The 19,764-nt window shown below is 44.4% G+C and overlaps 1 protein-coding gene across 6 annotated transcripts in view; it reads left to right on the top strand.

Moving 5' to 3' along the window:
- Window positions 1–19,764, top strand: part of TSPAN4 (tetraspanin 4) — a 479,366-nt gene that overhangs the window by 242,770 nt on the left and 216,832 nt on the right. For 3 of the 6 annotated variants that reach the window (XM_068398876.1, XM_068398877.1, XM_068398878.1), the window contains one exon: window positions 14,389–14,468. The exons of 1 other annotated variant lie outside the window; for it this stretch is intronic. In XM_068398876.1, the coding sequence (XP_068254977.1) occupies window positions 14,406–14,468 (63 nt within the window). In that variant the 5' untranslated portion in view covers window positions 14,389–14,405. Of the gene's footprint in view, window positions 1–14,135; window positions 14,469–19,764 lie in introns of those variants that run through there. 2 more of the 6 variants (XM_068398874.1, XM_068398875.1) reach the window with 1 other exon arrangement.

Here is a 19,764-nt window from a genome sequence, read left to right as displayed (position 1 = left end):
AAGTGTTTTTTTTTTTGCTTAGAGTGTAATAACAAAAAAATAATCTTTAAGGTCCCCTAAATGCCCAAGCATTATTGCAGAAGAATGTTTTGCTTTTAAACTCTGTGTGCAGCACCTGTGCTGTTCTGATTAATCCTAAGATTTTCAATAGCATCCTAGTGGAGGCAGAATAAAGCATGGCTCTTGCTGGAGCCCCTCTTCTGTCAGAGCTCAGCATGGTCAAAAAATAAACTTAAATCATGGCAAAGTTGTTGAAGCCAGTTCCTTTGAGGTGCTCCCAAACTGGGAGGAAATAGTCTTGGAACACCCCAAAAAAATCATCATCTGCTTTTATGGTACTTCAAGAAGTGTAGACAAGCCGGGATCCAGGACTGAAATGTTTCTGTTAGAGAAATGCCGACTCCATCAACAGGGTCCTTGTGTGGGTGAATAAACCAAGATTAAAACACTCCAGATATAAACTAGTAAAGCCTTATAGTGGCTTCTGAACCCAGCCATTTTTGTGTGGCATGCTTATCTCTCACTTACTAAGTACTGGCTCCTGTGCCCATAGCCATGTGCCTTTCTCTGCTCAGGAGGCCCAGGTGAGATGACTGCTGAGTTATATACTCTGCTCATCGCTTCTGGTGACAAGAGCTGCTTGTCTTGAAATTTTGTCGTCTTCATCTAAAGGAAGTGACTTCCTTTCTCTTGATTGCTCTTCAACAACCTCTGATTGATCACATTTCAGACATGCCCAATGACTCTAGAGTTTCTTTTTTCACTTTTGATTTAAGAGAGCACCTAGACGTGCAGTTCGTCTTCCTAGGTGATAAGTAAAAAGGGAGATGGAAGCAGGCTATGCCCGGAAAAGTGCAAAATGTGGATATGAAAGGCAGAGGAAAAAAATGCTTTTCTCTGTGCTAAGAAACAGGGCCACAGAGAGATTTACAGCTGTACCGTATAATTACAGGTGGAATCTGGTAGAGGGCCAGCTGAATTTCTGCAGTAGCTCCCACTGATATGAGGCTCCTGGTCTACCGGCATTGGCCTGTTATTGTTCCCAATAGGCAATGTTCTTCCCCTGTCCCTCACTCACATCCCAGCCAGCTTTCCCTGCCATTTGTGCTTCTCCACCACTTCTCAGGAGCTTGGGACATTATGGCCTCACATACTAGATAAGCTGACTGTTTAGTAAGAACCTTAACATTTTGCAAGCCTGGATGCAAAATAGCACGTGGGCTCTGTGCATTGATCTGATAGGTGGGTCCAGATGATCTTGACATATAATCTCTTTGACAAGGTGGGTAAATCCCACCTGCTGTTTGGCAGGAGGAGAGGAAAACCTGCAAGTTGGTGTTGCCCTGCTGAGGAAGGCAGCCATAAGGGAACATTGCCAGGTTGAGCTCAAACCTGTTATCTTATTATTGAGAACCACTGGGACTCCAGGAAGAAAAGAGGATGCTTTTGAAGTCAAGTCTTGTCTGTTTATGAGCTTCAATAAGCAGCATAGACCAGACTGTCCTGAGGGCCAGGAAAAGAGGAACCTCTGATCTGCAGGTTTTGTTATGGGGATTTTTGTGAGTTGTAGTTTAGGATTTAAAAGACCAAAGACTTTTCAAGTATGGATTTCATTCTGCTGATTGTGTCATCATCCACAGATGTGGAGCCAGCCAGTGTGCAGCAGACCCTTCATCAACTAATTAACTCGAGTTGTCAAGCTGCAATCAGTGAGTTGCTCTCATACTAAAATAATAATGATGAATTCCTCTCATCTGAAGCTGTCAGCTTCCAGCTGCATGAGGCACAAGCTTGCACGATCTGTAACTTACTCCATGAAGGAAAATCAGATTTGCACCTCTGTCTTGCCAAAGCCAACTTTGGCTTGGTTCCCTTTCTAGCAGATTGCTGTTGGAGGAGCAGCTAAGGCCAGAACAAGATTGTGCCAGAACTCGTAGTGGGGCTAATACTTCCATGATCAGATGTAGCGTACTGCAGCGGTGAGTCCTGCTTGTTTCGCAAGGAGCGTAGGTGTGAAGAATGTGTGCCCTTGCTGTGCCAAACCAGGGGAGTTTCACACTGCTAGAGCTCGTGTTTTTCTAGTTTCAGTTGCTTATCAATAAACTGATGTTTGTTGGTTTCTGTTGGGTTGCATTTTTAAAAATTTGTCTGAAAGGGCTATGTTTCTGTTGAAATTCTTCCCGTGCTTATTTTGTGAGGCAAGAAAGGTGATACACATTTCACTATAGGACAGGGTCTAAGAGCTGGCTGAAGGACAAGTGTCCCAAATGCCTTTGGGACCACTTGTCTGACCCACAGAGCTGGCAGGCCAGCAGGGAGCCCTCGCAGGCTCTGGTGAGGATGTCAGCCCTTCTCCTCTCCCAGTTCTTGGAGCTTTAATGCGCTGTTACATCTGTCCTGTCATACTTATCATACCTATCCTGTCTTAAACAGATCAATAAAGAAATCCAATTCCACAGTGGTGAAGGGAGTCCTGGATTCAACCTTCCTGCCTCTTTATCTTGCGTAGAAAAATTTAATGCCATCTCATCTGAGTATGACCAATTTATAGCAGTCCTGCTCACAACAATATCCAGACCTCAATGGGGGCAGAAGCTTGCTCCAAGATTTGCCTGGACTAAGAGCAGTCAGACTTTTGAGTTGTTGAGACTGGAAGAGAACCTTGCAATGATTTCAGTGTGTTTTGGATCAGGCTCCAAACACAGTGTGCTGTTTGAGCCAGGCAGTGAGTATGTTTATCTTCTGGGTATTTTCACTTTTTGCTCTCACAAATACATTCAGCATCTTGATTCTTGGCATGTGGAAAGCAGCAGAGGTACGGTTTTGGCTTTGTAGTGTTTGACTCCTATAGGAATTGGTAGAGTTGTGTTACAGTTTGTTTAGCTTTTCTATTTCCAAGCAAAATGGAAGCAAACAAAAAAGATTGTTTGCTTTATCCAGACAGACTTTGACCAGGGAATTTGTCTAGTCTTCTAAGAAATAATGACTAGCTTTTACTGTAATGATTCTCTTTGCACAGTGTAAACATAACAAATAGAAATTAAAAGTACAGTTTACCCTACAGCATAGGTTTGGGTGACACTTATAAAAGGCTATAAAGCATCTTAATTAAAGTTTTATAGGCTCATAATTATGCATTATTTGAGAGAAATATCATTAGCAGTACCAGAGCTATGCAGAAACTTAATATGGTCTTCAGATACCTAGAAATACGTGTAAAGTAAAGGTATTTCTAAAGAGGTTCTCTTTCCCCATCAAATAAGAAATCCTGTCTAAAGGCAGAAATGCAGAATACAGAAATCAGGAGGCTGGTTCTTATTTCTGCATTCCCTGTCATCTCTGAAAACCGCCATGGAATAGATATCCTTTTTTTGTGGAAACACTCCTAATCACTTTTCACGTGGCTTCTTGATCTGATGCAGAAATCACTTTTTAGGATATAAATCTGCCTTCATAAAAATCCCCATAAATATAACACAGTAAACAAACTGCTTGGAGGTCAGACCATGGAAGAGGTTGACCTTGCATTTTTAGCAGTTTAATGTATGCTAGGGCTTAGATTTAGCAGGATTAAATTTTGCAAAGGTCCTGTGCCAAGTGTTCTTACAGAGCAGGAATATGTGAAAGCCTAGTGCAAACCAATAGGAAACACTGAGCACAAACACTCAGGTGAAATTTAGGCACAAATTTGGTTTTGATTAAATCCAGAATCTTAGCCAGTGTGCAAAATGGGTGATGACTCTAAAGACTAAACAGATACTTTGGAAGTACCTTTTCAATGAGAGCATCTAAATTCAGGCACTGATTATCTTTCATTTTTTATCATTAAAGCTCTAAGTTATGTCCTTATTTCTGTCCAAAGTCCCGTGATTAAAGTTAATAGCATTAAGCGCCTTAATAAATAGGGGTGAGTTTCTCATTTTTTTTTCAGACAACTTGGATTTGCTGAATTAGGGCCTCTGTATTATCTTTGGTAACTGAGTTTAGGTATGTTTTGCAAAAAGGGTATCGCATCTGTGCTGCCTTAAAATACAGGCACCTCTTCGTTCTGTTGTAGATCTACCCTTCCTTAGGGAAATGAGCTTATTTACAGATTTTGACAGTGAAATACAAAAAGAGCCAGATTGTGGTGATGTGAACAAGTAGAGATATACAGTTTCCAGTGCAGGTGATACTTTTTCTTCCAAAAGAGCATTTTTATTTCAAGCATTATCACTATTATACTCACTAATATGTCTTTTAGGAGTGTAAATCCTAGGCTGTTGTTTTAAATTGTTTACCTCTATGTGCTAACTGTTCAAAAAATATATTTGAAAGTGTGTTTGCTTGGTAGCACTCCTGAAGTTATTTTTGACTGTTCACTGTTATGAATGCTCAGAATGGCAAAGCAGAAAGCCAAAGCTTGTGCTCCTACCCAGATTTTTATTTTTTTTTTGATAGCAGAAGCTCTTCTCTTTTTGCTTGAATGGTTACAAAGATGTCAGGGATAAGAGATCCACTGCTGTTTACTTTTACTATGTGGGATGATATAAGCCCTATAATTCCTTACAACATCAAGAAAAGGAGTAATAGCTGATAACATAATATATAAAAACATACATAGCTAGTTGCATTTTATTTGTACAGGTCCATTCCATTGTAATATCAATATTTAATCATCGTCTAGTTTTTTTTTATTATTCCCTTTCAGATAGACTTTTAATTTGCTGCAGGCTCTTTAATACTTCATTTTTAATTTTAAGCTCTCTCCAGCACAGCTTGCACTGTAAGAAATGCATTGAGTTGTTGTGACAAAACTTCTGTGTTGTAAAAAATAATATCTGTTTGCTTATTCCAAAACGTTATCTTTCAAGATGAAAAGGACATCTATTGCTCCCTTAGAGGTTTTATTTTCAGTCTTTTTTTGGAAATAGAAGTATATTTATCTTTAAGCTAGGATTTTGGAAGGAGCCTAAGGGAGCCAGGAGCAAATTGAGGTCTTTTGGCTGTGAAGAGAAAGATGAAGACCCAGCAATGCAGCAGCAGAGATCACTTCTCTGGCCTGCCCTGGGGTCTTGGTGTGCTTTCTCACATCTATTGACGGAGTTGCTGGTAGGAGAGCTCCTTACCCCATTTCTAACCACCTGAACTAAATTTGCTTGTTTTGGCTGAAGGCACCTCCCAGCCAGCTCTGCACATAGACCTGCGAAGCAGTAGCCTCAAAGATGTGTGCTTAGGGAGTAATTCCTTCTGCTACAGCAGCTGCATACAGAGTCCAGATCAATCTGCAGCCTTTTAAACACTGCATTTCTTATGCTTATGTACAATTCCGTTCACGAAAGCATTAAGTGTGTGCTTACTATTTAAGTACATGAATATCTCAATGCAATAAAAACTGTGGTTGAGACTTCACTGAAATGGGCTTTCCGTGACCTGATTCTCAAAAGTGCTGAGCACACGGATCCCTGTGAGGTCAGTGAACGCTGCCGGGCCTTCATTGCTTTGGAAATGGAGCTGAAATATGGTTCTATGAACTTTGCTTCATGCTCATATGCTTCCAAAACCCTAGCCCTGTTTTTAAGGATGCAAGATAAGAAGAGAATCCATTTTGAATCTTCAAGGAAAAAATCCATGAAGATGTTAAAAGGCGGACACTAGTTAGGGAACATTAATCAATCTTTGACTTTTTCTAAGTCATTGTTTTGTTTGCTTCTGCTTTAAAATATCTGCTTTCGCAAACCCTCAGAACTGTGTAGTTTAAAGATTTTTGTGTCTGATTGATTCCTTTATACTTGACAGAAGGATCCTGAGTACCACGTGTGTGTTTGAAGTGGTATTTCTTTGAACATCAGCTGATCTCTCAGGTTAGAGAAAGTAACCTGATTTTAAGAAAACTAGCACATAAATTGCATTTGTGCTGCTAAGACCTGCTGACACCGCAAAGATAGGTCTTGACAAAGATTTTCTTTGGGCCACAACTCATCTTGTACGGGGTGTCAGATGGATTCTTTATTTCTGTTCTTTCATTCTTTATTACTGAGGGCTTTGGCAGAGTAACAGGGCTTCTGCTTCTCCAGGACTTCAGTGACTCTGGCACTGCTTGTCTTTCATCTGCAGCAATAATATTCTCTGTCCAGGACTTAATGCAGAGTTTGCTGGGGAAACAGGGAATCTCCTTACTTAAAATTTTTATTACTGGACAAAAGAAATCATTAGCAAAGAATAAGATGACAAAAGCCCAGAAAGCACAAATGGCAAGGGAGCTCTGTGGTGCACAGGGTTTTGGGGCCCAATCCTAAGTCACTTTTTAAAGAGATTTTTTTTTGTTTAGTCTGACTTGGCACCAGCTGTTCTGCATGCACGTACGTTCTCATCACTGTTTGAACACATAGATGCTCAAATATAGGTGAAGGAAATGCCTTCAGGGTGAGCAGTGCACGTACCAATACCACTGTGCCTGAATGCACAGGCAGAGGTGATGAAAATCATTATGCAGATGAGAGCATGTAAAAAGCAGTGAGGTTTCTACAAAAGTAACTTGTGCACAGGCTTAAATAAAGAGCATTGCAAATCATACCCAAATATTTTCTCTGTGTCTATGATTATGTTATTTCCATAGCAACTAATTATGCCATAAACCAAAGATCATGACTTCAGGTGGCATGTGAGCAGAAGGAGATGAGCTATTAAGTATTGAAGATCCTTTTTTTTAATGCAAATTTCCTTATTATAAAGAAAAAAAAAAGAGAAAATGGAAAAAAAACCTTGAAGTTGCTATATAAGTGAAATTGCTTCTGACTGGAATATATTTTCAAAGTTTTGTTGGAGGCATCAGTAAATCTTTAAAGGAGTTGCAGGTACAACTGTGAATATCAAAAGATCTTTGTATTAGCTGAGGAAATCTCTGGAACATCTGACTTTCTCCCGTGCAATCAAGGGCTCAACCACTTTCAAGCAAATATAGCCTTTTACAGATACTGAAATTGCTAATGGATGTGCAAGGACCCTGGAAATAAAAGGGAAGGTGTGGGATCTTCTTATGTATGCAATAAGTTTGAGATTTCAATGCAACATACTCTCTTCTACTTGACTTGTTAAAAAAATATTCTTTCTACAATAAAAGGTTCTTGAGATAACCTCATCTTACAGCCCCATGGTAATACTCCTTGAGCTGGAGGACCTGCTGCCCAGAGTAGGAATGATGGTTGTTTGATTTACCTGTTTCTTAGGGGGCCGCGTTGACACGTCTTGCATCTGGTTCAGGAACTGGCTTTATGGCTCCAAGTCTGACCCACTCACACCTCTTTTAAAGCCTTTGGCAACATGGGACAGCACAGGCTCTTTGCACCACGGGAATGTTTAGGAAAGAGGAGGATTTAGGTTGCTGCTTCTTTGCTCTGTGTGGGCTGTCAGAAAGAGGGTTGACATGCAGGGACACTGTCACCAGATTTCTCCATTGCTTAGCCTGTGGATAGAGATGGAGAGAGGTAATTGTACACTGGTGGCTTAACACCTAGGTCCTCCAATGATGTTCATAGAATAGTTTGGGTTGGAAAGGACCTTTAAAGGTCATCTGGTCCAACCCTCCTGCAATGAGCAGGGACATCTTCAACTAGATCAGGTTGCTCAGAGCCCTGTCCAATCTGACCTTGAATGTTTTCAGGGATGGGGCATCTACCACCTTTCTGGGCAACCTCTTCCAGTGTTTCACCACCCTCATCATAAAAAATTTCTTCCTTATATCTAGTCTGAATCTACCCTCTTTGAGTTTAAAACCCTTACCCCTTGTCCTGTCACTACAGGCTCTACTAAAAAGTTTGTCCCCATCTTTCTTACAAGCCCCCTCTAAGTATTGAAAGGCCGCAATAAGGTCTCCCCCGAGCCTTCTCTTTTCCAGACTGAACAATCCCAACTCTCTCAGCCTTTCCTCATGCAAGAGGCGTTCCAGCCCTCTCATCATTTTTGTAGCCCTCCTCTGGACCTGCTCCAACAGGTTCATATCTGTCTTGTACTGAGGACCCCAGAGGTGGACGCAGTACTGCAGGTGGGGTTTCACCAGAGGGGAGTAGAAGGGCAGAATCACCTCCCTCAACCTGCTGGCCACGCTTCTTTTGATGCAGCCCAGCATACGGTTGGCCTTCTGGGCAAGCACACATTGTCTGCTCATGTCCAGCTTTTCATCCACCAGTACCCTCAAGTCCTGCTCCACAGGGCTGCTCTCAATCCCTTCATCCCCCAGCCTGTGTTGATACTGGGGGTTGTGCCAACCCAGGTGCAGGACCTTGCACTTGGCCTCATTGAACCTCATGAGGTTCACATGGGCCCACTTCTTGAGCCTGTCCAGGTCCCTCTGAATGGCATCCCATCCCTTAGGCATGTCAACTGCACCACTCAACTTGGTGTCATCTGCAAACTTGCTGAGGGTTCACTCAATCCCACTGTCTGTCATTGATGAAGATATTAAACAGTACTGGCCAGGGCTGAGCAGAGACTGCAGACCTATGGCAGTGCAAGGCTGTCAGGTTAAAAATCATATTTTCACTCCATTTTGCCTTGTGCTTTTAGTCATTTATATTCATGCAAAATGAATATACAAAAGCAAACAAATCAAAGACTCCATCACAAGGTTTTTTTTCTCCTAGCTGAAACAGCCAGCCCAGCCCTGAACTTTGGTTCACCCTTCAGTCAGAAGAGGTAGTGTTTCTCTTAGTGTTTGGAACAGGTACATTTTTTACAAAGCCTGCATTGCTGAATCAAACGTAACTGAGAGTAGCTGCAAAGAGTGCACTGTGAGGGAGAGAAGGCATTGCTGGCTACGCACGGTGCTGAAGAAGGGGACAGGCGGTGCCAAACAGTTGTGATTAATGCTTTTATGTGGTGGTCTCTGTATGCACATGAAATTAAAAAATTAACCATTTGGAGTGTATTTATCAATTGATCACCCTTAGCTGATAGTAATGCTGTGGCGTGGAGCAAAGTTAATAATGCACAAAAAGCTCCCACTCTTGTAGTAATATTTGATCATAGACGTTCTGTGTGCTGAAACTCCTGGGAAAGACTATCACCTCTCACGTGCGTCCCTTTGCACACCCCATGTTGCAGAGCAGGAGCGGCTGTGACATACGTACCCTGTATTTATATAGTATATTTCAGTAATAGCTTCTAGCAGTATTTTTTTAAAATTTATTTTATTTTGTGGATCACTTCTTAACACTTTTTATGAGATGCTCACAAATAGGCTACTGAGGTTAATGCGAAGTGGGTTATTTCATTAGGAGGATGGAGCAGGTATGCAGTTTTGAAGACAGCGACGAGAGGCATTAGTAGAAGGAAAGCCAGTGCTGCCATTAAAGGATTAATGAAGAAGTGTGTTAGTGGCTGCATTTTGTGTGACCTGAAGGGGCTGGTGTTTTGTGATCATGAGGGTTAAATCATGGAGCAGGAGGAGAAGGCAGTATTCAAAATGGATAAAAGGAAGGCCTGATCCAAAGCGGTATCGAAATACCCGTTGGTTTCAATTGATGGTTCCTTTGGGTCCAGAGGCATGAGGAGGGGAAGCCCTGGACCTGGAACAGGGAAAGCAGCAGCTGGTCTGGAAAAACAGAGTGCACTAAAAGAGGGGCCAAAGGGGAGCAGGGGGCCGAAGAGGCCCAGAAAGCAGCTCTCACCCAAACTGTGGGGACAGGCAGGTTCTTTAGGGATCCTCGGTCGCACGTTTTGACACATTAACCGTCGCCTGAGCTCAGAGTACGCACACGAAGCTCGCTCAGGCCTCGGCACGGCAGGGTCCCTGCGGCGGTCGGGGTCCCTGCGGCGGTCGGGGCCCAGCAGCCCCGCCCGCCCCCACCGCTGCCCGCGTAGCGGCGCTGCGCCGCGTGCCCCCTTGCGTACCTGTCACGTGCCTCATCCTGCTTGGCCCGGGCGGCCGCGACCCCTTTAAAGGAGGAGTGGGGCCGTGAGCAGCCGCCCACTGGTAATGGCCGCCTGCCGGCAAGGTGGTGTTGGAGGGGGGGAAATGCCACTCACAGCAAAGCAGGGCACGGGGAGTAGATTTGGCTAAGGGAGGTAGGAGAGTGGTGAGGGCCTGTGGTGACTGCAAGTGCAGGGTGAGGTGGCAGGTGGGAAGCATGGGCTGAACAAGTAGGTGTGTGTCTTCAGGCCACAGCTGAAGGCTTGGATGAGGCTGTTCTGAGAAAGGGTGTGAGGGATAATGCAGTTAACAGATCTACTGCTGATGCCCAGACCTTTTACGGTTTCCATCTGTTGCCTGGAACTCATCTGACATTGTTAGCGTGCCGTCTCTCCTCTTTCAGGGCCTGGGTTTTGGCTGGAGGCATTGAAGGGTTACCAGCCCCACATTCCATGTGGTAAGGGGCAGAGTTGTTATAATGTAAATGGTAGCGTGCCACCAGAATCAATACAAATTGAACCTCTGCTGACGAGACCGCACAGTGCTCTCTTTCTTGTGTAGAGAAATCAATATGAATTGGCCACAGGATGGGAATATACAAATGCAGTTGGGTAGAGAAAAAGTAGATGGAAAGCTGAGGTGAACGGAGGTCTCCAGGTCCAGGCTGTGATTTTAGGCTCCATCATTAACAAAAAGCTTTGTGAAAGCTGTAATTCACCTGCCCCTTGAGTCACCCTTGGGGACATAATGGCCCAGCGACGCAATGCTTCTGAGGTTTAATTCTTCTTGGTTCATGTAAGTATTACTTTATTGTAATGGCTTAAATGTTGATACGAGTCCCAGCATGTCCCTGCCCTTTTGATCCAATTTCCACCAGGGATGGGCAAAAGTAGAGTACATCAGCCTTCCTCTTCTTATTGCTTTTCCCCAGTTCCCATGCAGGCTCTTACTCTTCGTATAAGCGTGTCATGCAAGCCGTGGTTAGCCTGCCGATGCAATGTTGCTATCTCAAGGATTTCCCATTTAGGCTGGTGGCTCTGGCTGCATTTCCTAGCGTGGAAGATTTAATAAAAGAATGATTCCGGAGCTGTATAATGTCTGTATCCCAAATGACTGTTTCTAATTAGCTGTTGATATTGGCATGAGAAAGAAGAACAGCGACGACTTGAGAGCTAAATTTTACTAAAGTGCCTTTGAAAAGCTGTCATTTCAATGAGGTGTGCTAAGGGATGGTGGTGAAAGGATGCTGGGGTAAGAGTATCCTTTACTGTAAGCGTCGTGTGGGACCTCCACCTTCCTTATGCGTTTTTCTGCATCTGTCTGAAATACAGCCACTGTCTGACGATGTTTATTATTTTTTATTTAAAAGCAGCATTAAAAAACTCACCTTTCCATCTCAGATCTTGGCTTTATAAATTATCCACCCATATTAAGGAGTGAATTCTCTTGGGAATTGATGATTTCTTGCCTTAAGGAAAGGTGAAATCAAATGATTTCTACCCCTTTTCTTATCCAGATAGCAGTAAGTGAGCTCCTTTTGAGCCTTCAGTTGTCTAGTTTACAGTAAATATGCCGAATTGGCCTCTGTTACGTGCTTGCAATACCGTGGGCACCCTTGTTAAACAACGATTATCTGACTTGACGCTGTTTCAACATAATCTGTGTACAGAGCTGTACCAAGGTTTTTACCATTTAAAAAGCTTTGTGCTTTTACCTTTAAAGAGCTTTGTGCAGAGGCATTTCTGTATACTGACAGGGGACATAGAAAATATTTGAATCACCTTTGGGTTTCCACTGCCAAGCTGGTCTAGTGCCATACAGACAAGGAGGGAGATTGGAGGCAGAACTGTTTGGTGCCATAGGAAAAATAAATGGTATATTGGAAACTCAGACCGAGAACAGATCTGCTTGCATGGGACCATCTTTACATCCTAGGAAAGGAGGACTCCTTTCTGGGGACCGAGTTTATACCGTGCAGGAAAGGGAGGCAGGAAGAACAGAAGAGCGAGCTCCGTCGTGGCTGTGAAATACGTCTGTTCTCAGAGGTGGGGAAGTTAAAAAGTGGAAAAGTTGTAAGTTGTCCAAAGTTGTTGAAACAGATGGCACAGGAGTTGTTACCCTTGCTTTTTGTGCTCAAGTTCTTTCTCTCTAGCACTTGCACCAGGTATGCCCAGTGTATTTATAGTTTGTGGAGGAAATGTATGGAAATAATTAGACTCTAGCTTTGCAGTTTGTAAACTAACAGAATTAGGGGGTGGTTTGCAAGGGTGAACTGTTCAAGCTATGTGCAAAACCAGCTCATTTTACTTTTATTAATTTGTTCTTTAATTAATTGGTGCCTGTGTCTCTTCACAGAATCACAGAATCACAGAATGTTAGGGATTGGAAGGGACCTCGAAAGATCATCTAGTCCAATCCCCCTGCCGGAGCAGGATTGCCTAGACCATATCACACAGGAACGTGTCCAGGCGGGTTTTGAACGTCTCCAGAGAAGGAGACTCCACAACCTCTTCTGGGCAGCCTGTTCCAGTGTTCGGTCACCCTCACCGTAAAGAAGTTTTTCCTCATATTTATGTGGAACCTCCTGTGTTCCAGCTTGCACCCATTGCCCCTTGTCCTGTCAAGGGATGTCAAGGGGCAATGTCTCTTGATTTGTGCTGACACTGGCAAGATGCTTCCTGCAAGAAACGTGTTTTCATCTTGATTAATTCTCTACTGGGGCAAGCCTTTTAAAAAATACTAGCCAGCCACCTCCTCACTTAGCTAGCTTCAGGAGCTTACAGTCAAAATCATAAGGCAGACAGAGGATGGGAGATGGATGACAGAGACAGGCCGTCCCGTTTTACAGATAAGGAAGTGGCACATATGGAGTTAATACTGTAATTACCACAGGTTCAGTCAGATTTTTCCTTTCTGAAAAAGTTGTGTGTGGCAGATTTTCAACTCTTTGCTGCCTGTGGGAGTAGCCAGATTTTAGGGAAGTGATCCCCAACGCACGGAGTGTGATGCCAATGGATGAGTTACCTGACGGGGGAGATAGGCTGCTAGAGAAGCAAATGAACTGGCCGTACATTTTGCTGAGCGGTGATTCCGTGGGACCGAGTGAATGAGGGAAGTCCCGGTGATGGATCTGCTGCGGAACACACAAGCCTTGCGGCAAGGGAAGCGCGGCCTGCGCTGACCCCGCTCCCCCAGGGCACCCCGAACGCTTACGCGTAAGAAATTTTTACAAGAGTTACTTATTCCCCTTCCTTTCGGCAGTGCTGCCTGTGCAGACGGGCAGGGCAGCTGCGCGTCAGGCTCCATCTCCGCGCGGTTATTCCCTGCTAGGAGTTTCGGAGCGGGGGAGGGGGGACCCCGGGCGGCCCGAGACTTGCCCCGAGAGGGGGGGCTCCCGCCGCCGTCCCCGCCTGCGCTCCCGCCGGGCTGAGGCGGCACCCGCCGCATCCCCAAGCCGAGGGGAGGTTTCGTATTGCGAGGGGAGGGGTGTGCGCCGGAGGGGCTGCGACAGGCGGGGGGAGGCAGGGGTAGGGCGGGGAGCGCGGGGCGAGGCGGCCCCTTCCCCCGGCTGGGCGGGAGCGCGGGGCCGGGCCGGGGCGGGCGGGGAGCGCGATTGGCGTGGAGGGGGGAGGAGGGGCGGGCGGCGAGCGGAGCGGCGCCGGGCACAGCCTCCCTCCGCGCGGCGGGGACACGGGGATCCTTGGAGGGAGCCGGGCGCCTGGGGCAGCGCGGCGTGGCGAAGGCCAGGGGGCCGCGGGAGCTGCTGCCGTTCGGATAATTCCTCGCCCGGCAGTCCCGCGCAGCGGCACTCTCTTGTCGGTGTGCGACATGTGGAGCTGGGGTTTTATATGGCATTTGCGAGCCAAGGGAGGTCACGCTTCCTTTTTTTAAAATTCATTGCTTTGGGTACAGTATATCTCTCTCTCTTTTCTTCTTCTCTGGTAGCGGGGTGGGCAGGGAGGGACAACTGTGACACTGGAGGGAATGTTTACTTGTGCAGAAGTCTTTCTCACGTGGAAGCACGCTGCTCCCTAACTCCTGGCTAAGCAGACTTCAGTTCACCAACTTTGCTGCCGTACAGCACGAGTAACTCCTTGACAGGATGGCAGACAAAAGAACAGCTGGTGCAAAGCAATAGGGGATTCATAGCAAGGAGGAGGAAAGAAAATCACAAACCTTCCACCCACACCATTGACATCCGACAACTGTCAGAGCAGCAGTTGCGACGGGACGAGCTGAAGCCACCATGCGCAGGTCTAGCACTGATGAGTCGACCTATCACAGGAGCCCTTCCCTGGACAGCAAGGATTACAGTTTCCCAAATGGCGCCTTTCGTCGCTACAGCAGCATGTATGGTGGCCAGTTTGGGGCTGCCAGCAACTCTTTTTTTGGATTCCACACCAACCCAGGCCCTAAGGCCACCAAGGCTAAGTACACGTCCCCCAAGGGAAACAAGTACGTTGTCTTTTACCTGGATCTCTCGTTTATTTTTCTCCTAGAACTGAAGAGGTGCAGCATGGCTCACAACTGCCTGCAGTGTATCAAGTACCTAATGTTTGTCTTCAATCTTCTTTTCTGGGTGAGTACATGTTTGAAACTGTGAGACAGTTGCATTTGTGTCTGCTTACTAAGATGGAAGGTGAACTAGTTGCTGCTTTTAAACTTAGAAGTTTAAACGTGGAAGTTGAACAAAGTGGTGCCTAGGCCACCCTTTCTGTGGCCTCATTAATTTGTGTGGACAACCTGCTAAGGGTTTCCTTCACCCTGTCGTTTCCTGGTCTTCAGCTGTGTTTCAAAACTGTGATACAAGACAAAAGAGTGTGTTTATAGAGGTCAGTTGCACAAATGCCTTCATCACTTTGTTACAGTGAGAGCCGTACACTCCTTTTGTTGCCCTGATCATTCATTCTCGTGTGTGCTTGCCTCAAAAGTCACGCATAGTCTTAGAGAAATCACTGAGGCCATTCATGATTTTAGGGTTGAGCACATGCTTACATCCGTTGCTGTATCGTGGATGGCACACTCGGTACATCACAAAGTTAAAGCTTGTATCAGGAACCTCCAGGTGATCATCCTCTGTCTCAGTCAGTGATGGGTTCTAGCATTGCCCTTCCCTCCTGAAGACATGGCTCTGAAGGGTGAAGGGAGACCAGAGCCCTCCTTACTTCTTCTGGGGCTGCTGCTCTGTGGCAAGAGTTTATCAAATCACTATGATGCATGCATGTGTCAGCAGGATAATGTGATAGGACATATGGGCGTGCATCTCCATATCATCTTTTTAATAAATGAGGTGGCTGTCAACAGCAGGGTGGTTGGGCATTTCACTGCGCTGAAGTGGGGCGTAGGCTGTAGACAGATACTAAAGAAGCTCAGTAGGGGGTTCAGATTACAAATGCTGTTTGTCCTGTAAAAAAGGGAGCAGCATGATTGCTAGGGGAGGGGAGGAAGTGATCTCTAGTTCAAAGTCTCCCATCCAGATTCATAGGTGGGAGGGTCTGTTGCAAGGTCCTCAGGAGGTGCCTTTAAATGCCTCGTTCTTCTGGAGTGGTTTGTTAACATGCTGAGGGAAATAAAGGGGTATTGTGAAGTGACACCACTTCTGTCCTGGCACTTAAGGAGGGGGTGTGCGCTTGCAGTTAGATGTTACCATGTCTATATTACTGTCTGTGCGCTCATGAATTGTCGGAGGTACACGGAGGGCTGTGAATGAGATGGAAAGAGCTGTTCTCTAGTGGGCGCTGCTGTACAGCCGTTTAAAACCAGGCATGCTGCAGTGCTGGTGCATCAGAAAACACCCAGTGCAGGCAACTTCTGCTAACCTGAGCCATACCAAGGAGTCAGGATGTGATAAACTAGTGCAAGTGCAGTGAATTGGCATGCCACTAACCAGAGCTATGAAACACAAGGAGGGTGCTCTCTTTACATTCTCGATAAGCTGGTAAAAAGTGTTGGTAAGTCTGCAGTCTGTCTTTCAACTCTGACTCTGGTAGCTTCTGCATTCCTAAATATTGTCTAATATTTATTGCAGCTTACTCCAGACGTTTCTGAAAAAGACAAACACTCTCTTTCTTGCTGTTTTAAGCCTTGTACCTCTACTGACTGTCCCTGGTTGAGATTATAGCACTGACAGCTAGTTGAGGTGTGTGCTAGAGAAATGCAATAGGATGCTGGTGTTAATAGCTCTGTTCAGGACTATGTGTGGCACTGCTACAAAGGATACTCACTGCATTCTGATTCCTTTTACAATATGTATCTTCCACTGAAGCATATGCTTGTGATAAGAAGAGGTCCTGCTGCAAGTAATGTGTATATATGTACAAAGGCAAGCTGGTATGTAATAATACGTCTTTGGCATGCTTTTCAGTAGGAATGCCTTAATCCTTTGAGAGAGAAGGAAAGGTTTTTGTCTTTCCCCTGAAACCATCAAAGCTATTCTCAGATGCTTGGAGGGAGAGAAAAGACAGGCGTCCCAAAAAGAGAGAATAACTGTATGCCAACTGGGCTCTTTGTGAACTAAAGCATAGGAGCAGGGGAGTGGGTGGTGTCAAATACTGCAGCACGATCTCTGTTTTGTTTCCCTTTCACATGCTACCTGCACAGCAGGAGTGATTGATGATGATCATGTCCAAATGAGGTTTGCACAGCATGTAGTTATAATAGATGCAGCTCTTCACCTTCTCACAGAGGAGAAAGTAACTAAGAAGAGATAATTTTAAAAAGTACTGGCTTAAGCTGACCTATCTTTAGTAATAGCAGAAAAAAATTTTCATTTCTAGTCATCAAAAATCTTGGAATGATTACAGGTTGATGATGCTGCTGTTTTGTTTTTCAAGTTGTAGTCAGTTATCTGTCGTGTTTTACTTTGTGAAATTAAAGGAGAAGCATCTCTGCAAGAAGACAGGATTTCTCTTTGCATATATGCTCACAGAAGTTTTGCTGTCTCCACCTTTCCCCTCCACCTTTCTCTAGGTAGTTGGTTAGTGACAAACAATAGTAAGTAGGAAGAGGAATTGTTTTCTTCATGCTTTGACCTCAAATAAAAACTGCAGTTATTTCCACGTGTAGAGAGCAGTCATTGCATTAAATTAATGAAATGCCTGTTATAGCTTGTTCCTGCTTTTTATTCTGTTTTGAGCAAATGCTTTGATTTCCTTCAGAAATCATATTTTCGTTTTCTTCTTCCTGTTCCTATTCATTAACTCAGTCCATTTTGTGCATCCCTACAGCCTATTTCCCAGTACTTTCAGCTAGCTTTCCCACAGCATGGCAGAAAAATAGTCCTCAGCTCTGTTTAGCTCTGATGGGATTAGAGCTGCATTTCTGAGGAAAAGACCCTTTTCTTATAAGTCTGGTGAATTAGTAGGGAACAAAAGCTCAGAGACCTTGATTTTAAACGTTCCTGGCAAGCTTGATTGGGTTAGGTGCTGCACTCATGGTGTAACATTTTTAAAAGCTGGAATATAACTGTGAAACCAGCAAATTTCTCCTCCCCTTTCTGATCGTTGAAGGGAACACAAAGGTCCTTCACGAGTGTCAGAGGGTGAGGCGCCTTGTCAGTGTTGGTGCTGAATCAGTCCATTGGTACAGCAGACCAGCAGCTATTAATGTAGAGAAAATATCTGATAGTCCTAGAATAGCTCTTTTCCCCTCAAACAGTCCTGAACAAACTGCTTTTGGTGCATTTGCAACTACTCTGGGGTATTAAGATAGTGAAACATGGACAAAACATTATTAGACAGCAGCACTGCCTCTCTAACGGGAATTGCCATTCAGAGGCCATTTCCTGGAATATTGCCAGGTGCAGAGGAGCTGTCATTGTATCACTGCACTGGTTTGTAAGCTCCTGAAATAACTTTTGTCACCTGATACATAATACTGACTTCATTCATTTTTATGGACTTCTATTTTCTTTTGTTGAATTGCTGAACCCTCGAGACTAAAGAGCACCTCAGATGACTGCAAAGCAGAATATTTTTATTTCATAATGAAATATTTGTATTGCACTGTGAAATACCCAGGGAAGAACATTTGTTTTCCACATTCTGTCCTCCAAACAGCCAGGGTTTCTTTATGACAGTCAGTAAAATGAACTATTTTCTTCCTGTGCTTGTAATCCAAGGCACTGCTTGCCTTCTCTTTTTTTTTTTTTTTTGTTAAAAAAAGGTAGGATGTATCCTAAGGGCTGAGAGAGTGCTATAGAAAGAAAAATGTCATCTCCTTAATCCCCCTTGGTTTATGCCAGCATTCCTACTTTCTTTGACTTCTAACTCCCAAACCTCCAAGACTCAAGAAAATGCATAGAACTGTACTTGTGTTTCCAGGGGTTTTTGCTTTTCTTAAGAGGTCCTCTGCTAGAGAAAACTAGCTAGATTGGCAGTGATTTGCCCATCAAAGAACTGAATATCTATATCTGACTCTTCAGGTAATGCTTTATCCAATAGAGAAATTCAGTAAAGCACAGAATTTGCAAAATAGTGTTGTTAGAAGACTAGTTATAGAGAGGAGACAGCAACAAAAAGAAAGGAGACAAAGTAGTTTATTATTTATCAAACTTACCATTAATCATTTCTATGCATGTGTCTCCTTTCCATTGTTAAAACATACCAAAGTTGTATTGCACTATAAAGAAGTCAGTCTTCAACGTGGTAGGTGAAGACTCTAATTCCAGCGGCTAGTCTCCCAAAGAGCCAGGGGAATATTCTCTTGTAGCTTGAAAACTTGGGAGTTGCCATCTGCTGGACACACTATGGCTGGCATGAGCAGCTGGAGCTCTGTTTTCCACCTTCCTGCCTAAAGAGGTGAGGCAAGGCACTTTGCTTTGTTTTGCCATTTGGTCCATATAAAATTCCCAGCTGATACAGCCCTGAGAATGATGTATCTTGGCTTCTGAGACACAAAGTGCAAACCTGAAATGTATGGAAACACAGAGCCAAGGAAGTGGCAGGTAGCACTAGGGAATGAACTAGGATCTGTGTGGAAAAAAACAAGAACCTATTTAATCTCATTCCAGGGACCAACTGGGTCTCTTGCTCTGCCTTTGCTGCTGTTGATGGTTCGTGGACCACAGTTTGGAAAGCTCTGCACTAGTGAGTACTGCTGGCTTGGTGCACTGGTGATACTGCCAGCAGTCAATGTTTATTACTTGGACGTAATTGGAAAGAAGGAGGGGAAGTAATGAAAATGAGAAATCCCTTGTTAGTGGCATAATTTTCCTTCCTTGCACTTCAAATTCAGTGGCACAGGTATGTCTTGTAAGAACTATGAAAATGTTTGATATCTGGAAAACTGAGTGTGCAAGGCAGATGGAAAAAGGAACAACTTGATCTGAAAATGCACCCTGGGGCATTGGATGGTCTTTGAGTGATCCTGGCCAAATTTGGGCAGAGGGTGGAGGCAGAGGGGTGTCTCTTGATTTCCTTATACCTCGTTGGGAAGCCATCTGACATGAGAGGAAAGCTGTTAGCTGAGCTTATTCCCAAAGCTGGGGAATTTTGTGAGAGAAGCTGATTTTGTTGAACTGGATTTTTTGTCCTTCATCTGCATCCTCCATCAGTCAGCTGAATGAGATTGATGGCTAAAACAGCCAGAAACTCTACAGATTGTTGGTGGCTGAGGACAGCAATCATTTTATAGTTATACTTGGTGCAGTCTTAAGTTGGTGGGGAAAAAAATTACCAACAGAGCAGTAAACCATTTTAAAAACAGGCCCACCATCTCATCATCATTATTTGTGCACGTTCTCCTCTGATGGGCAAGGGCTGCCACTCATTGCATGGAGCTGAGCTTATCAGTTGGAGCTGCTGTGTGCTGTTCTGCAGGGAAGACAGTCACATGTCTACCAGTTGGGTGATGCTCTGAGAGGACAGTTTGATTAG

Source organism: Nyctibius grandis, chromosome 4 (genome assembly GCF_013368605.1).
Source record: "Nyctibius grandis isolate bNycGra1 chromosome 4, bNycGra1.pri, whole genome shotgun sequence".
NCBI classification, from domain to species: domain Eukaryota; kingdom Metazoa; phylum Chordata; class Aves; order Nyctibiiformes; family Nyctibiidae; genus Nyctibius; species Nyctibius grandis.
This window is presented reverse-complemented; position numbering and strand designations above follow the sequence as displayed.